This window comes from Bactrocera tryoni, chromosome 2 (genome assembly GCF_016617805.1).
Source record: "Bactrocera tryoni isolate S06 chromosome 2, CSIRO_BtryS06_freeze2, whole genome shotgun sequence".
NCBI lineage: Eukaryota > Metazoa > Arthropoda > Insecta > Diptera > Tephritidae > Bactrocera > Bactrocera tryoni.
Genome location: NC_052500.1, coordinates 64,463,113 through 64,490,124, shown reverse-complemented (window position 1 = coordinate 64,490,124; position 27,012 = coordinate 64,463,113). Strand labels below are relative to the sequence as shown.

Genomic DNA, 27,012 nt, shown 5'->3' with positions numbered 1-27,012 from the left:
TCGTCGTTACGAGTTTTCGAGAGAAAGGTTCTGCGGAAGATTTATGATCCTTTGCGCATTGGCCACGGCGAATACCGCAGTCGATGAAACGATGAGCTGTACGAGATATACGACGACATTGACATAGTTCAGCGAATTAAGAGACAGCGGCTACGCTGGCTAGGTCATGTCGTCCGAATGGATGAAAACATTCCAGCTCTGAGAGTATTCGACGCAGTACCCGCCAGGGGAAGCAGAAGAAGACCTCCGCTCCGTTGAAAAGACCAGGTGGAGAAGGATCTCATTTGTCCCTAAACATACCGAAGAAATGTTGAGGATTGTGGTTATTCATATTATCTCTTTATTGCTATTACAACCTCATATCATCATTATATTTCTGAAGAAATTAAATATTCACAAAGTTCATTTCTAAAATTAAGAGCTGATTGGCTCGATGTATTAGCAGATAGTAAATCACGTTTGTTTACAATCGCCATATTACAATTGTCTGTTTCCTCTGGAGTAGAAGAGTTCATCTTACCGAACCTCCGGAAATTATGAAGCACTATTGTTACTAATACGAGCTGAAAGTACAGAGACGAAATTTTATTTTCTATTATTTGATGAAATTGTTAATATTACTACTTTTTTGGTATTTTACGGCGAAAAAGAAATGGATGTCGTCAAAACTCACCAACGAGAAGTACATATGTATGTATGCAAAATTAGTAAAAATTATGCAACATAGTGGGATACTTGTACAAGATATGTTTTCATAATGCGCCAACGTCGACAAAAGTAGAGATATAATTGCTATCTCAAGCTTCAAGTAAAATCTGTAAAAGCAACACAATTTTGAACTGCTCTTGAGTAAACCGAGTGGATTTCATAAATATGTAGTTTCAGTTTCTTTTACGCTTGAATAAAATCCATGCTTTTTACGAGCGTGGTTTCCACTGCGCTGTCTACTTGCAATCACCTTCAAAATTAGTATTTCATAATTTTTAAATTTTTGTTCACAAATAAGAATTTTCTTTGCACAATCAATTACAAAATCGCACATCAAATGAACAGTTTTGACATTTGACGTAAAGTAGCCGCTTTTGGTGGTTCAGTTTAATTGAAGCTGAAATATTCTTCATATAGGACGCCAACGTTTTTTGTGAACTTTAAGTGAGGCTTGATGTCTAATTATGGATTTCATATCTACAAGTGTCACAATTATTAATGCTCATACCGCTCGCATATGATGCCAGTATGTTGTTCAGCCTTTCGAGACTGTGTGAGTAAAACGCTTGCTATTTTTTCTTCCGTTCTTATAGTAGATGCCCCGCATGCCCCTAATGCATTCCACCTCATCCTGATACGTCTGTCAGCCCGGATGATTCCGGAAATTTTTTTATGCATCGCTTTTAGCGACTTACTACGTATTTGCTGTACTGGTTCGATAGCTAGTTGGATGGCACTTTTGGCAATCTCATCAGCTATTTCGTTTTCCGTAAGTTGTTTGTAGCCTGTAATCTAGTACAGCATGCAGCGGCTTTTCGACAGTCACTACATCTACTGCCTTTCTGTTTCTAAGGACTTTCCCTGATGTAATACGAGGTGAGGTTATGGCTTTTATTGCCGCTTGGCTATCATACGTACATACTGCTGTTGACAGCTAATTAGAAACGCTACTTATTTTGAAGTAAATGATTTTATTTTCCAATAAATCACGAATTTTTAATGTCCTTTTAACTCATTTAAAAGAAAACTTTTGTTAAACCGAAACTCTAACGGCGGCTGACAAGGTTTAAAGACCGACGCATACTCTTGTAAAACTCCCAAAGGTGATTGTGTGACCGATGCCCAGAGCATACTTAAATTATGGAGGGAATATGTCTCCAGCCTGCTGAATGGCAGTGAACGTACAACGCCAGGAGAAGGCGAACCCGATTCTCCAATCGATGATGATGGAGCCGACGTTCCATTGCCTGACCAGGAAGAAGTTCGAATAGCAATTACACGTCTGAAGAACAACAAAGCAGCGGGTTCCGATGGATTGTCGGCCGAGCTATTCAAACACGGCGGCGAAGAACTGATAAGGTGCATGCATGAGCTTCTTTGTAAAATATGGTCGGACGAAAGCATGCCCAACGATTGGAATTTAAGTGTGCTCTACCCAGTCCGCAAAAAGGGAGACCTCACAATCTGCGCCAACTACCGTTATACATCACGTATAAGGTTCTATCGAGCGTATTGTGTGAAAGGTTAAAGCCCACCGTCAACAAACTGATTGGATCTTATTAGTGAGACTTTAGACCTGGCAAATTAACAACCGACCAGATATTCACCATACGCCCGTGAAAGGAGACACACACCATCTCTTCGCCGATTTCAAAGCTGCTTTAAACAGTACGAAAAGGAGCTGCCTTTATGTCGCGATGTCTGAATATGGTATCCCCGCAAAACTAATACGGCTGTGTAAACTGGCGTTAAGCAACACCAAAAGCTCCGTCAGGATCGGGAAAGACCTCTCCTAGCCGTTCGATACCAAACGAGGTTTCAGACAAGGCGACTCCTTATCATGTGACATCTTCAATCTGCTGCTGGAGAAAATAATTCGAGCTGTCGAACTGAGTCGAGCAAGTACAATCTTTTATAAGAGTGTACAGCTGCTGGCGTATGCCGATGATATTGATATCATCGGCCTCAACACCCGCGCCGTTAGTTGTGCTTTCTCCAGACTGGACAAGGAAGCAAAGCAAATGGGTCTGGTAGTGCACGAGGGCAAGACGAAATACCTCAAACGAACAGTCGTCACACTCGCGACTAGGCTCTTACGTCACTGTTGACAGTCATAACTTCGAAGTTGTAGATAATTTCGTCTATCTTGGAACCAGTGTAAACATCACCAACAATGTCAGCCTGGAGATCTACTGCAGGGTAACTCTTGCCAACAGGTGCTACTTCGGACTGAGTAGGCAATTGAGAAGTAAAGTCCTCTCCCGACGAACAAAAACTAAGCTCTATAAGTCACTCATCATCTTCGTCCAGCTATATGGTGAAGAGACTTGGACGATGGCAACAACTGATGAGTCGACGTTGCGAGTTTTCGAGAGAAAAGTTCAGTGAAAGATTTATGGTCCTTTGCGCGTTGGCCACGGCGACAATCGCACTCGATGGAACGATGAGCTGTATTAGATATATGACGACATTGGCATAGTTTAGCGAGTTAAAAGACAGCGGATACGCTGGCTAGGTCATGTTGTCCGAATGGACGAAAACACCCCAGCTCTGAAAGTATTCGACGCAGTACCCGCCGTGTGAAGCAGAGGAAGAGGAAGACCTCCACTCCGTTGGAAGGACCAGGTGGAGAAGGACCATGTCAGTGGAACTTTTTTCTGCTTCTCTTCGGGAGATGATATTAATTTTGCGGTCTATTTCTATTGAAGTTTTTCAGGTTTTTTTCTTTGCGTGCAACATTGGAAATAATTTTAAAATTCTATGTATGCTTAAGGACATTGAAAACATTTTTTTTGAACATTTGACCTGGTTCGCAATTTCTTTGTACGCCTTTTCAGACTGACGAAAGTCAAAAATGTAACTGCGTAGGGCAGCTGCTGCTTTCCCCATTAAAAAACTTAAATAATACTTTTTAAGATATTTTAAACCACAACTTTAAAACACATCCTTGCAAGAAATATTATCATAATAAACAAAATGTTTGAACTTTGAAGGTTCATCTTTGAAAAATCAATATATTTTTTTACTGGGATAATACAGAGTACATATATTTACACATATACATATATGTATGTACATATACACTGTATAATTGGAGTAAACAATTAGTAGGTCTTATACATTTCTGGAAAAGGATAGAGGTAGATATGTACTGCTATATGAAGCATATACAAAAATATCGAATTGAAAGGGAACTGAAAATTTGCTTCAAACCTCCGCACTGCCAAAGCTTGCATGACCATTTCGTGCCACTTTGCCATTTGGAGTGCGCTCGACCAGCTGCATGCCCGGTTGATGATCATCCAGTTGTTGGTGATGATTATGATCGTGATTTTTGTGATGGTGGTGATGATGGTGATGATGATGATTGTGATGATGAAGCGGTTGTGCAATTGGTATTTCATAAATTTCCGGCTGTTGTGCTTCAACCTCGTCACGATCACTTCGATCATCTGAGGTTAGTGTTGTCTGTTGAGCCACTTCTCGAACCATTTGTGTGTGCTTATCAGCTGCATGATGCTGGTTAGGCTGAGAATTATGTTTTAATGCCGGCGGTGGCTCCAAGTGTACATTGGCGACAGATGGTTCGGATGGAGCAGATCTTAGTGAAAACATAGAGCTAATTTTACGCAGTTTATCGTGTACCGACAAATCATTCTTCTCCAGATCGTGTGTGACATTTATGATGCTCTTGGCGCTTTGCGAAATTGAGCGAGCATAAGATTTCGATGATCGTTTCGAACGTTTCGTTGATCTGGAAGATGAGGAGGACGAAGACTTACTAGATTTGGACGACTTTGCAGACGAAGAGGAGGATGATGAAGAACCACCACTGCTAGAAGCTGTGTGTACCGGCTTTGTTTGTATCCAAAAGCGTAGCGCAAACATGAGTTCAGCCTTGAAGGCTTCTGAGAGTGAAATCTGTGCGCAAATATGAAAGACGTTATTAATTACTACAAAAAAAATAAAGAAAAAGCAAATACCTTTTCTTCTATAGCTACCGCTTTAATATTCCACAAAAACTCGCATATACCAATTAGCATTCCAGTGAGCAGTCCAATGCCTAAAACAAGAAAAACGCCGCCTACGTTCTCCAAATCCAACTCAGGAGTATCCCCGCCGCTACTCACTGCTTGCGAGCAGGAACCACCACCATGCATCTCTTTCCACCACTTACGCTTCAACTCCGAGAGCGTACCAGACTCGCCTAGCTTCAAAACGGCACCGCTAATCTGTTTGCGGTAGGGAGAGTCTGTGAGAGAAAGAAGAATAAATGCATAGATTTTTAAAACTAAAAAACATTTTTGGATTCACTTACTAAACGGCATTGCAATGCCATAAGTTTTATAATCCAACCAGCCACCGACTTGCATCAGATCGCAATTACGTTCGACTATATACTCCAATGTGGTGGACTCCATGAGAAAAGCGTAAAGTCCTTTGCCCTTAAGTACGCGATCAACGCCCTCATCATTGTTTTTGGTAAATACCGATGGACGCGCCGTTTCCATGGCGGTCCACATGCGTTGATATGTGGTGAAATTTGAGTCCTGTTTGAAAAAAGAGGAAAGTGAAAGCTTTAGCTAGATATGCAAGCATGTCAAAATATAAATTAAAAATAAAGCTTAAGTGAAACGAGCAATAATTATAAAAAATGTAAAAGCTTTAGATAAATATAAAAATTTTTAAAGTTGTGCAATAATGGTAAAAAGTAAAGTGAAAGCTTTAACTAAATATGAAAACTTCAAAGCTCGTGCAAACATCTTAAAAAGCCTTAGCTAAATAAGAAAACTTTAAAGCTTGTGCAATAATGTTTAAAAGTATAGTCAAAGCTTTAGATAGATATAAAAGTTTTAAAGGATGTGCCATAATGAGAAATAAAGTGAAAGTTTTATCTAATAATACACTACAATAATAATTATAAAAACTCTAAAGTTCGTGCAGACATTGTAAAAAGTAAAGTGAAAGCTTTAGCTAAATATGAAGGCTTTAGAACTAGTACAATAATGACAAAAAGTGAAATGAAAGCTTTAGCCAAATACGTTATGAAAGCTTTAAAGCTCGTGCGAAATTAATAAAAAAGTAAAGTGAACGCTCTAACTTCTCTAACTATAACTAAAGCTTAAGTGAAACGGCTCTGGCTCTAAATATATAAGCTTGAAAGCTCGAGAAAAAAGTTAAAAAGTAAAGTGAAAGCTTTAGATGCATATAAAAGTTTTAAAGCTTCTGCAATAATGACAGAAATTAAAATGAAAGCTTTGGCTAAATATGAAAAATTTAAAGCTCATGCAAAAATGACAAAAAGTAAAGTGAAAGCTTCAAAGCTTGTGCAATAGTGACAAAAAGGAAATTAAAGCTTTAGCTAAGTATGAAAACTTTAAAGCTCTTGCAAAAATATTAAAAAGTAAAGTTGAAGCTTTAGCTAAATATGAAAGTTTTAAAGCTCGTGCAAAATTAATCAAAAGGAAAGCTCATATTGAAATATGTAAGCTTCAAGATTCGCGTAAATTAAAAATTAACCGAAAGCTTGAAAGCTTTAGCTAAATATTTAAGCCTTAAAGTAGCGCGTACTTACGCGAAAAAAGCCCATTGTGCTGCCGCCTAGTAAAGCGCCATATTTGATTTTACTTTGGGCCGCCAAATCCTCAGCACTCTTAATTGAACTTTCCATCTAAAAAGAAAATAATATGCGGCTTCAGCTTAACTTAAAACACTTAGTATTGCCAATTCATTACCCTAGACATTGTCAGAAAGGCGGCTAAGTTGGCCGTATAAGAGTTCAACATCATCAAGGCAAAGAACCACCACATGCCGGTAACGAGACGCGTCGAAGCAGCTCTGTGAAAAAATACAGTTATGTTTAAAGGTTTTAAGCTTAATCAACGATTAAAATGACATTACAGAGAAAGCACAACATTTATAAAAAAAACAGTTAATATTTTCAGTTGGGTTTAATGTGTGTTTACTACTTAGAATATCATAGTTTTTAGAAGCTCATTGAGTACAGCTGTCTTTTGTTAGCAGGTAATATATGTATTTATAACAATGAAAATTGGCACTTACTGAGGTAATATATCGCAACCTTGCCCCATAATGGAACCGACTGCTAACCAAGTCGTATTGGACATGCACCAAGGATTCTCTACTTCTTCGGGTTCCTTACACGGATGTGGGTTTTCCCAGTCTGCTGGTGCCATGCGCGAGAGACCGAAAAGCAGTAGCGAAACACCCAAATATGCAGTAGCCATATATATCCATACATCTAAAGAAAATGGCGAAAGGAAAGAGAAAAGATCCGGTGGTGGCTGTTCGGGCTTCGCATAGAGTATGCTGATGCCCAATGTCATGAATGGTGGCGTGAAGTCAACAGCTTGGCGACGTGCGGAAGTCATGGTGAGATCACAAATACCGAGATCGGCGTTCTGTAGGAGCTCAATGTTAAAAAAAATAAGTAAGTCTAAGGCGCTCTCTCGAAGCGAAGTTACTTACACCGTCTAGCAGCTGCTTGACAAGACCATCCCATGATTGCGTTAATTTGTTAAAGCTGCCATATTTGCCATCGGGCGCCAAAACGAATTCATATTTAAAGTTCAACAATCTTGCTATGGCATCTATCAAGTCCATTGAATAGCCTTCATAACGTGCATTGCCTTGTAGTATTTCACCGTCTTTTGGCTCTCTGAAATCGTTTAATACCGGCTTATTGCAATAATTCGACTACTGAGAACTTTAACACTTACCTATTCAATAAGAAAGGCGCACCAATACGCGAAGTGATTATCATTGTTTTATTAGCAAGTTTCTCACCCACACGCTTTTCACTGGCATCCTCTTTTTCGAGTGAATCAACACCATTCACCGGATCCCAAGTGGCTAAATCTAGAAAACCGCTGGTAGTTAATTCCATAAAGCGTAGAGTGAAAAAGTTACGCTCGCCATGTTCGTTGAAATCTACACGACCTGTTGCGGCTTCTACCGAGCGCTGTGGGAAAAAGTAGAAAACATTTTTAAATTAGTACAACTACATATGTATGTATACTCCTATTCGATTTTTTATGTTTTATAAATATATATTTTAAATAGCTGGTAACCCTGCTCAAAAAATGTTAAACTTCAGCTTGTTCGAACCGTTTCTTTTTATATTTTATTTTAGGTTTAACTTATTTAATAAATTTTAAGCAATTTGAAATTTTAAATAGGTGGCAGCCCTCCCCTAAAAATGTTCATGATTAAAATTTCCCAAACTTTTTTAGTTTTATATCCGTATTGTAATAATTCGAAACTTTTTTATTTTACTTCAATATATTTTTTAAACAGGTGGCAACACTTCTAACAACATTTTTTACCTTAAACTTTCTCGAATTTTATTTTTAATGTTAATAAATTCGTAATTTTAATTTAATTTAATTTTTCAATTTTAGGCAATTAAACTTTTTGAATAGATGGCAACCCTCTTAAAAATATGTTTATGCAAAAATTTCTCAAACTTATTTAGTTCGATATCCATATTGTAATAATACGATTCTTTTTTATTTTACTTTATTTAATTTTTTAAACAGGTGGTAACACTTCTCAAAAATGGTTTATTTTAAACTTCATCGAATGAAATTTTTTCTTAATTAAATTATTAATTTAAATTTGATTTATTTTTGCAATTTTAGGCAAGTAAATTTTTTACTTAGGTGGCAACCCTCCTCAAAAATGTTCAAGCATAAAATTTTTTAAACGTTTTAATTTGGTAACTATATTATAATACTATTACATTAGATTATTTTGTATTTTACTTTATGGTATTTTTTAAACAGGTGGTAACACTTCTCAAAACTTTCTTTACTTTAAACTTCCTCGAATCTATTTTTTTTATGTTAATAAATATAAATAAGAAAATTTAAATTAAGAAATTTAATTTAATTTTTAATTCTGTGAAATTAAATATTTTAAATAAATGGCAACCCTCATCAAAAGTATATGCATTCATACATATTCTTAAAAGTCGTCGAAACATTATTCCCGAAACTCGGCCGGATTTCATATACCAAGCGACGAAACGAAGCTACAGAGCCACCCCCGCTAGTTACGGAAGACGAACTATTGGCAATAGCAAAGAAAATCAAAAGCACTAATGCGCCTGGATTGGATGGCATACCAAATACAGCTCTGAAGGAAGCCATAAGCTCAAAACCTCGAGGAAGAGGTATTCCCCGACTCTTGTAAAGTACAGCGTTTGGTCTTGCTTCCAAAACCAAAGAGACCATCTGAAGAATCTTCATCGTACCGACCTCTGTGTATGCTCGCCGCAATGGGTAAAGGTACGAAAATATAATAAGAAACCGCTTGGAGTTAGCAATCTAGAAAGCCGGCGGATTATCAGAGAGACAATACGCCTTTATAAAAAAGAGATCTACTATTGACGCACTACGAGAAGTCGTCGATACTGCGAAATTACTGCACATTGTGTGGCAAAAGATGGAATGGTGTGGCAAAAGATGGAATGGTGGCACAAAAAAGTACTGCGCACTGATTACCCGGGATGCCAAGAATGCGTTCAACTTGACAAAATGGGCAGACATAATCAAAGCTCTGGATGAAATACGGGCCCCTGAATTCCTCATAAACATAATAACGAGTTATTTTAAAAACAGAAGGCTGATTTTTGATACGGACGAAGGCACCAAGAGCAACTCTATCTCGAGTGGAGTATCCCAAGGCTCAGTGTTAGGCCTACTATTATGGAACCTTATGTATGACGGGGTGCTAAGAAGACAGCAACCAACAGACGTGAAATTGGAAGCTTATGCAGATGATCTCATGGTGGTAGCAGTGGCGAAACAATTATCTGACCTGAGAAATAAATGTAATGAGTGCTCAATTGGTCTACACCAAGGGTTCTCTTCTGTGAGTTTGAAACTGGCGGAGGAAAAAATAGAAGTTTTATTCATAAGCACTAGGAAGATAGAAGAACGAATAGAGCTCACCATAGGGGAGTGCGAGATTACTTCGCAGCCGCAACTTAAGTATCTGGGAGTAATATTGGATTCCAAATTAAAATTTAAAGAACACCTGGAGTATTCTTCAGCGAAGGCAAACAAAATTTATAATGCCCTATCGAGAATGATGACCAATAGGGGCTGTTTGCGTTCCAGCCGGCGATTCTTAATGGATACAGACAATGGATATGCTATGCTAAACAAATAAATGCAGTGCATAGGCTTTCTGCAATTCGGGTAATAAGTGCTTTCCGGATTATATCAACAGACGCTGCTGAAGTATTAGCCAGCATGCCGCCCATTGACATCCAGGAAGATGAACTCGAGCGTTTGTTTCAGTGATCAACGCCTGACAGTATTGGCAAGGACAGAGGAGAGTAACAAGAGCACTAAAATGTGGCAGGAGCGGTGGAATTCCTCATCCAAAGGGCGCTGGACCCATCGACTTATACCTAAAATCCGCTCGTAGAAAGACAGACGACATGGGGACCTAGATTTCCATCTGACCCAAATACTTAATGGACATGGATGCTTTAGAAGCTACCTTTACAGATTCCACAATGACATTAGTCCGAACTGAACGACGTGTACATAATATCTATATAGAAGACTCTGAACCAGTGCCAGATTAGCCACGTAGCAGGAGTAGCAAATGCTATGGGCCCCGCGAATCGGGGGGCCCGCGCTTCAACTGACCGTAATTAAAAAAATATCAATTTACATAGATCGTAAAATATCCTTCCATTCTTTAAACGCGAAGCGCTTAGGCTATGATTCACTTCCACCTTCCACCTGAAAACCTAAAACTCGATTTCGTCACGTTAAATCGTAAAAATAAGTCGGCATTTTACGAACTTCTTAACTTTAATGTTTTAATGTTTAATTATAAATTTTATAATCGATATATTTAGACTAATATCTATACTAGGTACATTTCTACCCTTCAAGCGTCCAGATTTTTGTTTTTTAATTAAATATAAATATTTTTATAAAATAAAATAAATAGAAAATCGTTATCGAATATCACTAGATTTTTTGTGCTTCATGGCCGTCAAAAGAAATTAGGTATAATTTTAAAAGTTTTACAATATTTTTATTGAAAGTAATTGTTTAGCGATATTCTTGTGACCTTCCATATTATTAAAAAAAAAAGGCTGTACATATTTTTCCCCTTCTACCTATCGATGGGGTCGTCTAACGAACGAAAGATTCTACTTCAAAAGTTCCGTTTTTAAAACGGTTTTCGGACACTAGGTGGTCAGCCCGAGCTGATGCTACGAAGGTACTTTTATGTGGTTTTATCACTATTAAGCAAGTATTGGAAGACATTTTCAATAACATGGATCAAAAAGCGGAGTGATCAAGACCTGAATACAGGATACGCCCTTTATGAATCATTATGTGGCTACGTCCAAGCAATGCGATCCACTTTTTCAGATATTGAGGTAAGAGCCAAAGATCTGACCTACTGTGAAAAATACCAGCAACAGACATCACGATGAATCAAGCGAAGTACAAAGTACGACCATTTCAGCGGCTCTACTACACTGGACGGCTTTGTTGAATATCAAACACCTGGACAACGTTTCGAATTTGAGGTGTTTATTGTCAATATTGATAACGTACGCATATCTAAAAATTACTAGTGTTTTTTAAGTATTTCGACAGCTAAAATAGCTTACAACAGAAGAGATTTTGGAAAAATCCTCTAATATGATCAATGCTTAAGAAGATGATTTGGAGAACAGCCTAGGCGGCGGATTAGTGCAGTTCGCAGAGTTGCTGAAAACAGATGTGGCTACTGTTATTGACAGCAAGAAACAGGAGCATCTGGAACAGCAATATTATAAACTTTTATTAAATTATTCTTAAGAATCGTGTTTCCCAAACTTAGAAATTGCTTTGCGAATTTACTTTTTTCTCATGGTCACCAACTGCAGTGGCGAACGTTCTTTTTCAACATTAAAACGTATTAAAAATGAATTAAGGAACACGATGGGCAAAGAACGTCTTAATCGTCTCATTTTGTTGAATATTGAGCATGACTTGCTTAAAAAAGTCGATATTGAAAGTATTATATCTAAATTTGCCCATAATAAATCGAGAAAACTTTATTTGTAACAATTTTGTTTTATACCTAAAGTTGAGAACCTATAGCAAACCAAGGGCCCCTTAATAGAATTTGCCCCGCGCTAACTTAATACGGCACTGCTCTGAACATGTATAATTTTTTTACCCTCGATTTTCGAATACGAGCGAAAAGTTAAAAACCACACTCGGTGGTAGTTTTACGGTCGATAACACAGTACAACAGCTAATCTGGGGGGTGAGAAATTCCAAGTCAGGGTGATGGTACTAGGTCAGTATAGTAAAACCCTCAAAGGGTTTGGCGTTCCTATGTGTCAGTTTTTTTTTATGACCTTTTAAATTTTTTCCTTATCTTGATGTTTTTTCGCTTAGCTGTAACATTTTGGCAAAAACGTAGTTTAACATAACTCGCGAACCACTATTATCTATTTTTCCAATCCATTAGACGGTTGTAGCAGCTTTTACACACTATATTTGGTACCCAATTTTCGTTCACAATAACATAAGAAAAAATTTAAAAGGTCATAAAAAAAAACTGACAAATACGAACGCCAAACACTTTGAGGGTTTTACTATACTGACCTAGTACCATCACCCTGACTTGGAATTTCTCACCCCCCAGACAATAATCCCAAAAATGTTCCACAGTTTAATTTAACGTCATTCATGTGTCAGTCGACTGATGAATGTAAAGCTGTCAGCGAAGCGTCAGTATTCATAATGACCAAACTGAGATCTTTTCAACAGACTAGGCGTCCGTCAGTCCGCGCAATAGAGGAGACTTAACTGTCTTGTCGCTCCCACAAAGTAATACTTAGCCGATGGTTACGTGGGAGAGCCTTGAGTTGGGAGTAGGTTAAGTTTGGTGGATTAAAGTTCCGCACTCCGGCTTTCGATGCTTACCCTTACTATAAAAAAAAAATTCTTTAGTTTGGCATCCTTATTGTAATAATTCAATGCTCGTAGTATGGACATATGTTTTCCCTAATTATTTTTTTATACATGTGGCAACTCTTGGTAAAATATTTTAAAATTAGCGTCCTTTAAATGGGTAATTTAATGTCTTATTTTAATGTTTAATTTATTTTTGCACTCCTAAGAATTAATATTTTTGAATAGGTGGCAACATTACCAAAATATTTCGAATTTTAAGGTTCCTTAAATGAGTTCAGTTTATAAAGAATTATAATGAATTATTTTATAAAAAATTGTAAACAGGTGGTAACCTTTATAATTCTTTTTTAAACCATTCAAGTATTATACCAAACTATCAACATTTGTTTTATCAAATGCTTTCATTTAATGTTTCATTTATTTTATCAATCTTAAGAAGTTAATATTTTTGATCAGGTGGCAACCTTACAAAAATATTTCGAATTTTTATTTTATTTAACTGGTGTCAGCTTGTTGCGCTCATTTTTCTTATAAATTATTTTATTAAAAAATTTTAAACAGGTCGTAAACTTTGAAATTCTCTTTAACCCGCCGTTTAAATTTAAAGCAGGTGGCAACTTTAAATTTTTTTTTTATTTTAAGCCATGGTATTATACTGAACAATTCGAAAACAAACTCTTCAGGTATCGCTCTGTACACTGCTTTGCTGCGTTACCTAATTTCGTTGCAGTCGATTGATTTTTATGTACTGTAATATGAGGGTCTGATACCATTGTATTGAAAGGAAGAATTTATATCAGAATCGTCACCATAACAGTGATTAACAAGTGATCTTATGGATACATACATATGTTTCCAACTTTGAGGTTAAAAAACGAAAGACAGCACAAAGTGTCTAAAATAGTTTACTTTAAAACATAAAATACCTACCGCTTTTAAGAACTCAATAATACGTCTGCCATGCGTCCAAGCACGATTTTTGCGACATTCCAACTTCGGTGGGTTGAGTTCTTCGACAATACCAAGCTCTCCGAGACCTTTCACAAACATCGAAACGGCATCGTTAGCCAGAATCATATTTGTCTATGGAAAATATAGAGAGTATTTAACTTATATTTTGTAGTTATAAGACACTGTAAGTACTACCTTCACTTGTGACGGATCGGCGCGATAATAACGACCTTCGCGCTTTTCATGTTCCTCCCAATCATGTGCCACGTTCTTCACTTGATAATCGGTGGGGTCCATCAGACGTATGGTAGTAATATTAGCATTCACTGAAAGCAATTCCTGAAAATCCAATGTGTGTGTGTCGAGCACTGTGATAAATACGCTCTGTAAATGGAGGATTACAAAAATCTTAAGCTTAAAGGATATCATGAAATCAACAGCGAACTTACTTGATATTCCCCTAACATTCTCAGTTCGTTCGCTTGCTTTAAAATCTTCATAATATTATCTGTCGAACAGTGCAGCACAATACAGCTATCTGTGGACAATTTGATATTCTTCAGAAATGGACGAAAGTCAGGACCTTCGGTCAGCTGACGTACAGTTGTTGGATTGTTGCTGGGTTCGCCCACTTGCAACACGTCCTGTAATTGCTGAAGCTCTACAAAATAAATTGTTTATGATTGAAATTTTTAACAATTGGTGTGATTGTTACTTTAGCTTACCTCTTTCTGTCTCGTAAACGATCGTGTAGCTGCGCCAACTAAAGCTCTGCAATATTTCAGCTAAGCCACGTGATAGTAATATATTGTTCGGGTGTACATTGAGTGTCATCGATGAGTGCTGGCGATCGGATAGGGCTTCATTGGGGGTCCAGTCGAAAACAATATGCGGTATATCGAGTGTATTGCAGATGGAATTCACTACATCTGAGGGAAGAGGAGTATTACTTGTTTACTTTTTATAGGTTAGTTGAAATCCGGATTAAGCAGAGGAGGAGGAAGAGGAAGAAGAAGAGGAAGAGCTTCACTCCGTTAGAAATACCAGGTAGAGAAGGACCTGGCTACACAAACCTGAATCTCAAATCGCCCTGTTGTAAACTCAACTATAACTGCGTTTACGCCAATAAAGAAGACGCACGCTTTGAATAATTTGTCTCACCCCTGCCAATGCAATATCCATATAATTGAAAGATGACCCTTACATTTTTTCAAAATGTTTAGCCGAGCTTTCTATCATATTTGTGATGGTCTAGAAGTTTAAAATTCGTATCGAATGTGCTTCGAATTTGATGAAATTATCGAAGTCGTTTTGAGGCGCAATGGTCAATCTAGGTTTTATGAGAAAATATTAATTATACTCGCGAGATTGATGTTTTTGTTTTGGACGTTAGTAGGAAACCCGAGTTGGAGCTTAGGTTCTGGGGAATAATAATCGTAAATCTAAACATTACACCACAACAAGTGTAATCCCATTTATCAACAATAACCCTGAGATACAAATACGTGAAAATTGGTGATTAATCACCCAAAAGCTTGTCTATACTTTTTGTTTTGAAAACATCGATAAGTCCGAGCTCCGGATAAAAATTAACAAACGTCAAAAAAATTGTATAAACATATCTCAAACCGGTTATAATTATAGCATGTATCCTCAACAATTTTTTTTTTTCGAAACTGTCACTTTCTCCACAAATTCGAAATTATTTGGAAGGTCTTCTGGCACTACAACAACAAAATACTTTTACAACTACATAAATAGCAAAGACTTGGATATACTACTGTGGGCATAAAATAGTAAGACTTTTTAATTTAAGCTTGCGCAAAAACCCGTCAAGGACGGCCATTATCATCAAGTGATGACCAACACTTCAATACAATAAAAGAACTGGTCTTTGAGAATCGACGGTTAACTGTCAGAGAACTTACTGGCATCGTTGGAATATCGGAAGGATCACTGAAAACCATTTTGAATCATTGGGCCTAAGGAAAGGGAAGCACAATTGGTGCGAAAATCACACAATTTTTCCGAAACACAAACATTATCGAGGTGTGGTGCACTCCGCATTTCTTCCGATAGGTCAAACTCTCAACAAAGAACACTATTTCACTGTTATGCGTTGTTTACGCGAAGTTATTCGTAAAAAGAGGCGGGAATTATGGGCCGACAACTCTTGGTTTGATAATGATCCGCCGCATACGGCATTGATTCTCCTTGATATTTTCGCTAATTTTTCTATTACTATCGTGCCGCAACCACCGTAGAGGTACTTTTATCAATAGCCTTTTTTTGACAGATCACGCTTGAGTCGTGTCAAGCTGTCATGTTATTTTTGTTCAGTATTGTTTGATATTTCATCGTGGAACGACTTTCGCCAGAATAACGTTTAAAAATCATTCAACTTTTTTACGAAAATTCAAGTTATGTAAAGGATTGGTTTTCGCGCGCTTCGCTCAACTTATGGTAAACCTACAGAGCGTTCTATTCGCAATACTGTTATTTATATTGAGACCAAGAATTCACTATTGGATAATATCCGACCGAATAGACCGTATCCAGCACGCAATGAAGTAAGTATAGCAGCCGTAACTGAAAGTGTACACGAAGACCGTGGAGAGTCAATTTGGCGCCGTTCGCAGCAGTTCGGACTGACGTATGGAACGACTTGGGACACTTTACGTCGAGATCTTAAATAGAAAGTGTACAAAATGCAGCTGGTGGAAGAACTGAACCTTTGTCATTCGCCAGTTAATAGTCGAAATGCTCGAACAAGTCATCGAAAATTTGACTCAACGGATGAACCACCTGAGACGTAGCCGCGACCAATATTTGAAAAAGATAATCTTCAAAAAATAAATGCGAAATAAAGTTCTTTAGAATGATAATAAATATTCACCATTAAAATTGAAGCTTCTGTGTTTTTTCTTTAAAAAAGTAAGGAACCCCGAAATGAATAACATACTATAAATATCAGGCCCAGATATCAGAACTCCACTGCAGCAGCATCAATATTTAACTTTTTTCACTTTAACAAAAAATAGCAATTTCAATTCAATGTGGTCATAACATTCGCCACCAGTGTGCAGCACGTGCTTAGAACGCCGGTAAATTGTAGGTAAGTAGGTTAACAAATTTCAAGGGGAGTTATAAATAAGAACGCGAATGCATAATTGCAGGCACGTGTATGTATGTAGTATGTTTGTAAATATACATATATACTATAAATACATGGCCAGAGGCATTTTTTTACAAACAATCACTGGCTGAAGGAGAAGAGATGAACTTGCTCAAGTGCAACAAATTTCATATGTGTATGTGTGTATGCAGTTATGTGCAAGTGTGTGTTTTTGTAAATATAGTAGATGTGTGTGTGTGATAATGCACAAATATATAAATATATATATGTATATATTGAATATGTGTTTATGGACAAAGCTTTGCATAGCTTAATGCGCTGCTTTTCTCTTTCGTAGCGCTTACATACCTGTGCCGCCTGCTGTGTTTGGCCCGAAAATAGCAATAACGCCTTGCGCAATCAATTTGCAGACTGTTTTGCAGAAAAGCGAAAATTTTCATGGACAACAACGCAAATTAATAACAATTCTTATAAGTAATTAAAGTTAATTGACTGACCTGTTTTCTCCACCATGAAGCTATCATCGGTATCGGCATACTCCACAATGGGCTCCAGCTCGAAGCTGCGCTCGAAGACATTGGCGCGTTCGATGGCGGTGCGGAAAGCGATTTCGGTTTCATCATTTTTGTTGGCGAAAATTATGCCTTTTTTCGATAAATATATGTATTACCATTATAAGCTAAGGTAACAGGCATCATTTTGCGTGGTCCACTTACCGACATTAAATTTCGGCCGCTCCTCAGCTGCGTAGGCGCTAGCGCAGAGTAGCGTGTATATGATATGCAATAATAAGGATTTCATTGTAATAAATTTTTTCTAATAAATTTTTAGCACATTTTCAATTATTTTGCAAAAAATTTTGTTTAATAATATCACAAATCCTTTGTCTCACTACGTGCTGCGCACTACGCGCTGTTGCAAATTCACGTACAACCGTTGCATTAAAAGCTGCCAGCTGAAATGCAGCACTTAGAAATTTTTCGCCCATTAATGCTAAAATTATATTTAGACATTTTCGACATTAAGACAAATCGACTGCTGCATTGAAAGCCTTAGCTAATGTTAGCATTTCGCATACGCCAACGGTCCGTAATAGTGGATCGGCGTATGATAAAAGCATATAAAAGTGTGTGAAACGGTGTCGTTGTCCTCATTTTGCTCAGAGATTAACACAATTTTTTTCGGCGCACACTCTCAAGTGTATTATTGCTGCATTTCGCTCACTCCATTTGCATTTATTTGCTTAAATAATGAATTTGACCATGCCGCCGTCAAAGAAAAATACATAAAAGTACCCTTTACAATGTTTCTTCTCTGTTTTGCTCAGTGCTTTCTAAACAAATCGTAAAATGTGCGCCATGCACAATACAAATAAATCGTTAAATACATACGTACAAACACACATATATATGTTAGATTATGCTTAAATCCTATTAAGTAAAAAACGCTGGCAAGCGGCCAAAATGAAGCGATATTTTTTTTACAAAGTCGTAGGCAGAATATTTGTTTATAAAAAAAACACTAAAAAATCATAAGAATAGCCCAATTGTCAAAAATCAACTGACCATCAAGTTAGTTTAGGTTAGGCTAGTTTCGTAGGCTCGTGAGCCACGCATAGATTAGTTTTGTAGTAGTAGATGGTGTGCCGTTACGTTGTTTATGAGAAGTAGTCGCGACGTTATCGACATTATCGATACCACATATCTCTACCTCAAAAGCGAGGCAAAGTCTTCGAAAGTATAGTAAGAAACCGCTTGGAGTTAGCAATGCAGAAAACTGGCGGATTATTAGAAAGACAATACGAGTTTATGAAAAAGAGGTCGACCATTGACGTACTATTGTACCATTGACGTACTATATAATGTCGTTGACACTGCGAAATGCGCAGTAAGTGGCAAGCGATGGAAAAGCGGAACAAGAAATAATGTGCGCCGATCACCCTGGATATGATGAATGCCGTCAACTCAGCAAAGTCGGGAAACATAATCAAGGTTCTGTAGGACAAACGCGCTCCTCAATATCTTATGGAAATTATGAGTTATTTTGAAAACGAATTATTATTTGATACTGACACTTTATTTCGAGTGGTATACCGCAAGGCTCTGTTCCAGGCCCCCTTATATAGAACCTAATGTATAATGGGTGCTAAGGAGACATCAACCAAAAACTATTAAATTTATTGCATACGCAGGCGACCTTAATGTAGTAGCAGTAACTAAACACCTAGCTGTTACCGGACATCCATACCTTGGTCGACAGACGACATGGGGTCCTGGATTTCCACCTAACCCAAATACTAAGTGGACGTGGGTACTTTAGTAGCTATATGTACAGATTCCAGCACGCCATTAGTTCGAATTGTCCGACGTGTTCAGAGTGCTTTGAAGACTCTGAGCAAGTATTCTTTTACGGCCCTCGTGTTTTAAGTACATGGGATAAACTTAAAACTACACTCGGTGGTAGTTTTACGGTGGAAGCGAAGCGACAGCCTCAATCATGACAAAAGTGAAACATTTAGAGCATATGTATTAGGCGTCCGTCAGTTTGTACCATAGAGGAAACTTAAATGTCTCCCACTCGCAGTAATACTTAATGAGGTGGTTCCGTGGGAGAGTCGGGAATGCTGAGTAGGTTAGATTCAGCGGATCGGATTGAAGTTCCGCACTCCGGCTGTTAATGATTTTGAGGATACTTCAAAAATATCCCTACCTCCACCATTTTCTTATACTGTGGGGTCCCAAAATAACAGATGACCAGATGCTCCATTGTTTTCCGGATTCTTGCTCCTGACATTTCCTGCAGTCTTATCCGTATATCAGCGCCATTCTGCGGGCGTGTGCCGTCACTAAACTGTGTTCACTTAGTATTCCAATTATGTTTCTAAAGTCCCTTCTATCGAGTGCCAGTGAAAACGTTGTATATTTCCGATCCATCATAATACATATGGCTTTTGCAGTTTTGCATCCCGATAGATCGTTCATCGAGTTTCACATTCCGTGCTACGGTCTTGTACAAATCGACGTAACTGTACTAACTTTGTCTTTCACTTTCGAGCCATCCATTTTCGTAAGTCTGTCCACCATACTAATGCACCGTAGAGTAGAATTGATTTTATAACCGATGTGTAGTACTTGCATGTCTACATGCATATACGCAAGTCAGTGCAAGATGGTCTTTCTTAGACCTTTTACACAATGTGTTTCCAGCACAGTTTGCTCTCCAAGGCTCCCAAAAAGGTACTTTGTGGGGTTCTTCAGAGAGCGATATCGAATGGAGCCTCCATAGAGGGATTTTGCATTTTGTTGTGAACATAGCAGAATCTTTTTCTCCGGACTCAACCCCAGACCCGCTTGCCATGCTCAATTCTGGAGCGCACTGAGAGCAGTGACAATGGAGGAATTAATGATGATTTTCAGGTTAGATCAGCTGATCCTTGTACCAAAGGAAGCTCAGGGTCTATTGTGGACAGCTGTTAACGCTGGTGTTTTCCTAGATTCGGAACACTAGATCATAAGGGTCTGGTTAACGAAATGCCTTAAGTGTACCACAGATTTGCTAAGGTGACTAATATCATTGAAGGTGTATCTATCGAACTGTTTCAATCTCAGTTTGGTAAAGGCTGGTCAGCTGAGAAGTAATTGTTTAGGTAATTCAACCTCGCCTTCCACCATACAGCTTTGACAATTTGCATGCAATAAAATACATATGAAACCTCCCTGCATGTGGCTTATTGGACATTGTCCAGTCAGAAGACCTAACACAGCGACCAGGGCTTGCCAAGCACACGGGAGGTACGTAGATCCAACGCTAGAGCGCAAGAGTGTCGATTTGTTCTCAATCTGATGAATTTGGGATTAGAGTGCCTTTTTAGCAAACTCATCCTCTTTGCAGTTTCCGGTATCTCCACTGAGATCCGCTACCCAAACCAGTTGGATAACAAAGAAGCTTGGCAATACTGACAAAGAGCTCAAACTCCCTGACTAGTTTTCAGCGCATTGTTGAGCTCCAGACTAGTGCTGCTACTTTGTTATCGAAGTGAATGCCTGTACTGCTACCTACTGATGGTAGCCATCACCGCTTGAAAATCAGCACAGTGGTCAGAGAGATTCCGTGATGCAGTGGCCAAGTTAGCAGTGATGCAATCGAAATAATCGAATCACCATTGTTGATTATGCTCTTAGTATACTACATTTTTAATAATATTTGTTTTATAAACTTTAGGAACATCAAAAGATCCCTCTTATATAACTTTATGTTTCATTCAAAGTCTCTCCAAATCGAATTCGTCACATAAAGTGGTTAAAATATGCAAATAAATCTATGAATTATGGGGTCTACATCGCAGTTCTTCAATGTTTCCTATGCAGTAGTCGGTAACTTGTTGTCTCATCATCCCCGTACTGCTGTATGGTGCAGAGGTATGGACGATGACAACATCTGATGAGTTCGAGTTACGGATTTTCGAGAGAAATCTTCTGCGGAAGATTTGTAGTCCTTTGCGCATTGGCAACGGCGAATACCGTATTCGATGGAAAGACGAGCAGTCCGAGATATAGATACTAGGCCAAGTCGTCCGAATGGATGAAACTATTCCAGATTGTAAACTCTGCTATAACCGCGTAAGCGGTGTCTACGCAATATAAAGAAAAAGGCCATGTGTGACTAATTGATTGTATTTATTTTTCGATTTTCTGGCATAGGTTTTCGATGGACATCTCAGGCCGATGAGGGAATACACACGAAAATCCAAGTCGAAATATTCTTACAACAGCAAAAACAGTAAACGCGCGAGAACAGTTATTAAATACATACCTACCATCCTAACATCCAAAAAATACATACCGTAAGAAATATATACTAAACAACTATATCTTCTTTCGAATTATGTGATCGTAGAATATGACATGTCCATATTTTTCCGAGAAATGCATTTCGCGTGTGCAATTATTTGTATACATTTCCCGCAAAATATCGACACAGATCTTCTTGTGATCACCGCGATGCATAAATATCAGACCATTCTCGACATCATGCAGAACCACATAGTTTTCGGAATGATTGTAATGTACCGTACCCTTGTGCCAATCGTAAAAACTGAGATCCGTCGGTTTCGGACGCAATAGTACACGTTCCTGGAATACGCCCAACCAATCGGTGCAACCTTCGACCATTAAATTTGCCTGCTTAAGACTGTGTTCGAAATCGATATAACCCGAAATCTCGAAACCGGACTTTAGCCGATGTTTTACAAATATGATGGTCTGAAAGAGAAAAATAAGCTTTGCGTTAAAAATTTAAATAATATGACAAGGTACTGCTACCGATATGATCTTCTGCGTATTCGGCTGTTCACGTCGTGCCAGCTCAATCAGCACGGGGTCTATGGAATTCATATTCTCACTGAATAACATTGCCGATTTTTTCGTCGGCCATAATGACTCCTGTACAGCCGCCTTGCGTTTCTCATACTGTTCGGGTGTGTAGATTTCGGACGCCGAACGATAGCCAAGTTCGACGAGCATACGACAGAAGCGTATGTTGCGTAGAAAGTGTATATCATGGCGTGTGATGAATGTGTCCAAATAGTCCTCATAGGTAGGACAGTCCAGTAGAAACATATCCTGTTGTACGGAACTCATTTTGACGATGCTGTTTTTGTGACGGCTCTTGCTTGTAGCTTGTTCAAATTTTTCTTCTGATTTTGTTTATTTCGCGAATATTTTTTTTTATTGAGTATTACGTAATTTTTGTTGTCTTATCTTGTTTGACTCATAGTTTTTAGTTAAATTATCTAGTTATATATAAATAATAAATATATTTGTATATTTGTAGAACTTTCGCACGTTACTTTTTGTTTTGAAGTATTTTTTAATAAAAATATTTAAATTTTTTTATATTTTAGAAATTTTTTTAATTTTTTATTCACACCAAAATTCGGTGTCTATTGTACTGCTGACATTGTATGAAAAAGTATACTAACTGTTTTGGATAAATTAGGTACGAGTATAGTACTTTTCATATAAGTCAAGTGCTGGAAAACAAGCCGAAGTAAAGTATCGATAACCGATAATATATTAAGTGTTGATTGGGTGTAGAATTGCGCAGATTTTGGTTAAGAGGATATAATTTTGAGAAGAAACAAACAGGTTTGGAAATCCTTGGAGGAATTGGCGAAGACTGTATGGAGCCATAAGCACTGGTTTTGATAGGATATAATGGTATGCACAATCCGTTGTCAGGTCAGATGAAAAACTCCTATAGTTGGATATCAACTATCGGCAAAGCGGCTTGAACCTATCACAAATCTGTTTAGGTGTTTTATTTATATTTTCTCTATTTTACCTGGATGTCTGAAAGTATGAGATCCGAGGTGTTTTTCCTTAATCTGGCAAAAGGAACATTCGAGAAAGAAGTGTTGATATGATTCTATCTCATCTTCTTCTAAACAGCTGATCAAGCTAGTATTAGGTGAGATGTTCAATCTTGCCGTAGGAATCCCGACCTGTCAGTGCCTAGTTAGAACTATTACAACCATTGAAATGTGGACTTTGCTGAGAGCGAGAGTTCATTAGACCTCTTAAGATTCACCCTGGGCCAGAAGAACATTGCGACTGCCCAGTTGTTGTTAGTTGATCAAAGCTTGCTGGGCAGGTATGAGTCCCAACAATCCAGTAGTGAACCATTCCGCAGTTATTGAGACTAAAATACCCATCTTAGCAAGCTCATTAGCCTTACACATTCCTGCAAAACCGCCGTGGCCAGGCACCCAAACCAGTTTTATTATGTAGCAACTCGATGCTAGAGTAAATATACTAGTCTTGAGCGCACAGTCAGAGAGCTTAAGATGATTCTATGATGATTAAAATAACCGCTTTAAACCATATTAAGGGTGTTTTTAGACATTTTCGAGACGAAATAAAACGCATATTCTGTAATGTTATGCCCTCAAATTTATTTTATTATAAAGTTTAAAAATTACCGCCATGGTTGGCTTGAATAAATTCCACGATCTTGGAAGTCATATCACATTCTCACGACGCGAGATAATGCGATCATCAAAACTTTTCTTCAATAAATTTATTGTTTCGTTGGCTGTATGACATGTAGCGCTATTTTATTGGATCCAAAGGTCGTCCACATCAACATCCCTTAATTTAGGCCATGGCTCTGTATGTAATATGGCCCAATGACTCTTTTTGAGGACGCAACGGCGTCTTAACAATGGCTTGTGAACAAACTACTAAACTACTACGCTACAAATGCAACAATTTGGTTTATTAACGTATCCTATGAAACAAAAGTCAGCTTTATCATTGAAGCTTTGATCGACTACCAATCATTGAACAAGATATTCTTGTGCAAATGGGGATCGCTGGCCATCTCCTTTTGAGCCCATTTACCGACCGTGCGACGCCCTTGATGGTCGTTCCGCTTGTAATGTGCCATGGCGGATGAACTCATTCGAGTCTTCTTCTATACTCTGCTTCATGATCTGGAGATGCTAGAGGCTACTCGCAGAGTGTTTTCTCTGCTCACATACCGACGACGGATATGTGGATGACGAGAAGTCGCTGGAAAAGAAGCACAGTGAGCTTTTTCACAGATGGATCGAATCTAGAAGGGGAGGTTGGGGCACCACTGTTTCTCCGAGAAGTGGTGGCTATTATAGTGGCGGTAGAAGTACTGCTGCAAAGTCATCTGCTTTCAGGAAGTTAAACATTTATTCCGGCAGCAGGGCGGCAATAAAGCGCGATCAGGCTAGTCAAAGAGAACAGAAATTCATCACTATACATTTACATACATCAAAGCCCCAGGACCAATGGATTACCGGCTGAGCTGTTTGACCAATAGACTAATAGATCGACACGTCGATTTCAAAGCCGCCTTTGACAGAACTGATAGGAGTTACCATGTCTAAATTTTTTACTCCTGCGAAACTCATATGGCTATGAAGAATGACTTTGAGCCAAACGATATTTTAAACGGTTTTTCCCAATCTAATGCTGGAGAAAGTGATATGTGCCGCTAATTTGAATCACAGTGGCACTGTCTGCTCTAAATATACAATGATACTGGAGTTTGCATATGATTGTACTCCTTAACAACAGCGCAGCCTTTGCAAGCCATTCCAAGAAGCTAAAGAGGTTGGTCTATGGCAAGACAAAGAACCTGGAGGCCACATTCAATGATTGTTCGCATTTGGGGATCTATGTTACTGTTGGCAGCAATCAATTTGAAAAAGTTAATGACTTTGTTAATCTTGGAACCAGCATAAATTCTACCATTAATCTTAGCCTAAAGATCAAGCGCAGAATAGTTCTTAACAACAGGTGCCGCTTTGGAATGGGTAGAGAATTAATCAATCTCTTGCTGAACAAATAATGGGTTGTCAAAAAAGTCTTGCGGTATTTTCGCTAGTTGGCGCTGAAAGCGCGTAGTTCTAGTTTTATTCGTCGCATCGGGTCATGCTATACCTTCATGGAAAGCTCATTTCACGCGCTAACACATGTTTGATTGATTGTCGTTTCTTTTAAGTCGTTGGTGAGCTATAGCGTCGCAAACATGGAGCAAAATAAAGAGAAAATACGGCATATTTTACAGGACTACTACGATAAAGGCAAAAATGCATCTCAAGCCGCCAATAAAATTTGTGCAGTTTATGGACCCGATACAGTTTCCATTTCCACCGCACAACGACGGTTTCAACGTTTTCTTTCTGGTGTAGAGGTGGTCGAAGATGCGCCACGCTCCGGAAGGCCTGTCGTCGAAAATTGCGATAAAATCGCTGAATTGGTCGAAAGAGACCGGCATAGTAGCAGCCGTAGCTTCGGTCAAGAGATGGGCATGAGTCATCAAACCGTTATAAACCATTTGAAGAACCTTGGAGTCACTAAGAAGCTCGATGTATGGGTGCCACACGAATTGACGCAAAAAAACATCTTTGACCATATCGACGCATGCGAATCGCTTCTGAATCGCAACAAAATCAACCCGTTTTTAAGTAAGGTGCAAATGGTCATGGTCAAAAAGCGGTGAAGCGGCCCAGACGGTGGCCAAGCCTGGATTGACGGCCAGGAAAGTTCTTCTGTGTGTTTGGTGGGATTGGCAGGGAATAATCCTCTATGAGCTGCTCCCCTATGACCAAACGCTAAATTCGGACCTGTACTGCCAACAACTGGACCGCTTGAAGGCAGCACTCATGCAGAAGAGGCCATCTTTGTTCAACAGAGGCCGAATTGTCTTCCATCAGGACAACGCCAGGCCACACACATCTTTAGTGACGCGCCAAAAGCTCCGAGAGCTCGTTTGGGAGGTTCTTTTGCATCCACCAAGTGATTACCACCTGTTTCTGTCCATGGCGAACGCGCTTGGTAGTCTGAAGTTTGCCATAAGAGAGTCCTGTGAAAATTGGCTCTCCGAGTTTTTTGCCAATAGGGAAGCGAGCTTCTATGAGAGGGGCATTATGAAGTTGGCATCTCGTTGGGAACGCGTCGTCGAACAAAACGGCGCATATTTGACTTGAATCGCATTATTGTAACCAATTTTATGAACAATTGAAAATTCAATAAAAATACCGCAAGACTTTTTTGACAAACTAATATTACACTACAACATTACATTATTCCCGTCCTATAATACGGCGCAAAAAAAAAGGACGATGAAAACCCGAGATGAGAAAGCACTTGAGCGTTCGAGAGAAATGTTCTTCGCAAGATTTTTGGAACCGTCCGCGTGAGCGATTTGTATCGAAAAAGATGGAACAATGAACCGCATGAGCTAGACGGCGACATGGATCTATGTAGTTAAGCGCATAAAATGCAATGAATGAATGCTTGAAGATAATGCTCCAGCGAAAAGCTGCTTCGATTCGATATCCATGGGTGAAAAATGGAAGTTGGCCGAAAAAAAAAAAAATATTTGAGAATCGATTTAAAATTTTAGAAAATATCGAAATATGAAAACCGTTTTATTTTTTTTAATTTTTACACTCGGTGTGCGCACGATCACACGTCACGAACTTGAATTAGAGAGGTGACATAAAAGTTTTGAGTGGTACGAGCTACAAATTGCTGCCGGGAAGTAAACAAATCGCAAATCGACGCTGAATGTACATACCAATATACATACATATTCCCGTTGCCACGACATCAAAGTGGAATTTCGCCTTGTTTGTTGTTAGTATTTTTCATTACACGAAAGCGCGACAGATCAAACGACAATAAACGACAGTCACAACAACACTACTAG

At 38.5% G+C, this 27,012-nt stretch overlaps 2 protein-coding genes across 3 annotated transcripts; both read right to left on the bottom strand.

Annotated features, from left to right (window-relative positions):
* Window positions 1-3,769: 3,769 nt before the first annotated feature.
* On the bottom strand, window positions 3,770-17,709 carry LOC120768960 (glutamate receptor ionotropic, kainate 2). 2 transcript variants are annotated; one of them, XR_005704807.1, is made up of 16 exons: window positions 17,481-17,709; window positions 17,262-17,408; window positions 17,113-17,175; window positions 14,354-14,557; window positions 14,078-14,289; window positions 13,824-14,012; window positions 13,608-13,760; window positions 7,449-7,690; window positions 7,198-7,387; window positions 6,772-7,130; window positions 6,444-6,546; window positions 6,284-6,379; window positions 5,027-5,258; window positions 4,839-4,960; window positions 4,692-4,771; window positions 4,546-4,629 (listed from the first exon to the last, which is right to left on the bottom strand). XR_005704807.1 is itself a non-coding variant. In XM_040095753.1 (15 exons), exons 1-15 carry the CDS (start codon window positions 17,563-17,565, stop codon window positions 3,916-3,918), a joined length of 3,258 nt encoding a protein of 1,085 aa, XP_039951687.1. In that variant the 3' UTR covers window positions 3,770-3,915. The 2 variants fall into 2 exon arrangements, 1 of the variants encoding a protein (XP_039951687.1); XM_040095753.1 differs by having other exon boundaries at window positions 3,770-4,629; window positions 4,692-4,960; window positions 17,481-17,565.
* Window positions 17,710-21,460: 3,751 nt separating this feature from the next.
* LOC120769044 (cilia- and flagella-associated protein 299) lies at window positions 21,461-22,587 on the bottom strand. Its single transcript, XM_040095890.1, has 2 exons — window positions 22,086-22,587; window positions 21,461-22,025 (listed from the first exon to the last, which is right to left on the bottom strand). Exons 1-2 carry the CDS (start codon window positions 22,401-22,403, stop codon window positions 21,630-21,632), a joined length of 714 nt encoding a protein of 237 aa, XP_039951824.1. The 5' UTR covers window positions 22,404-22,587; the 3' UTR covers window positions 21,461-21,629.
* Window positions 22,588-27,012: the final 4,425 nt, after the last annotated feature.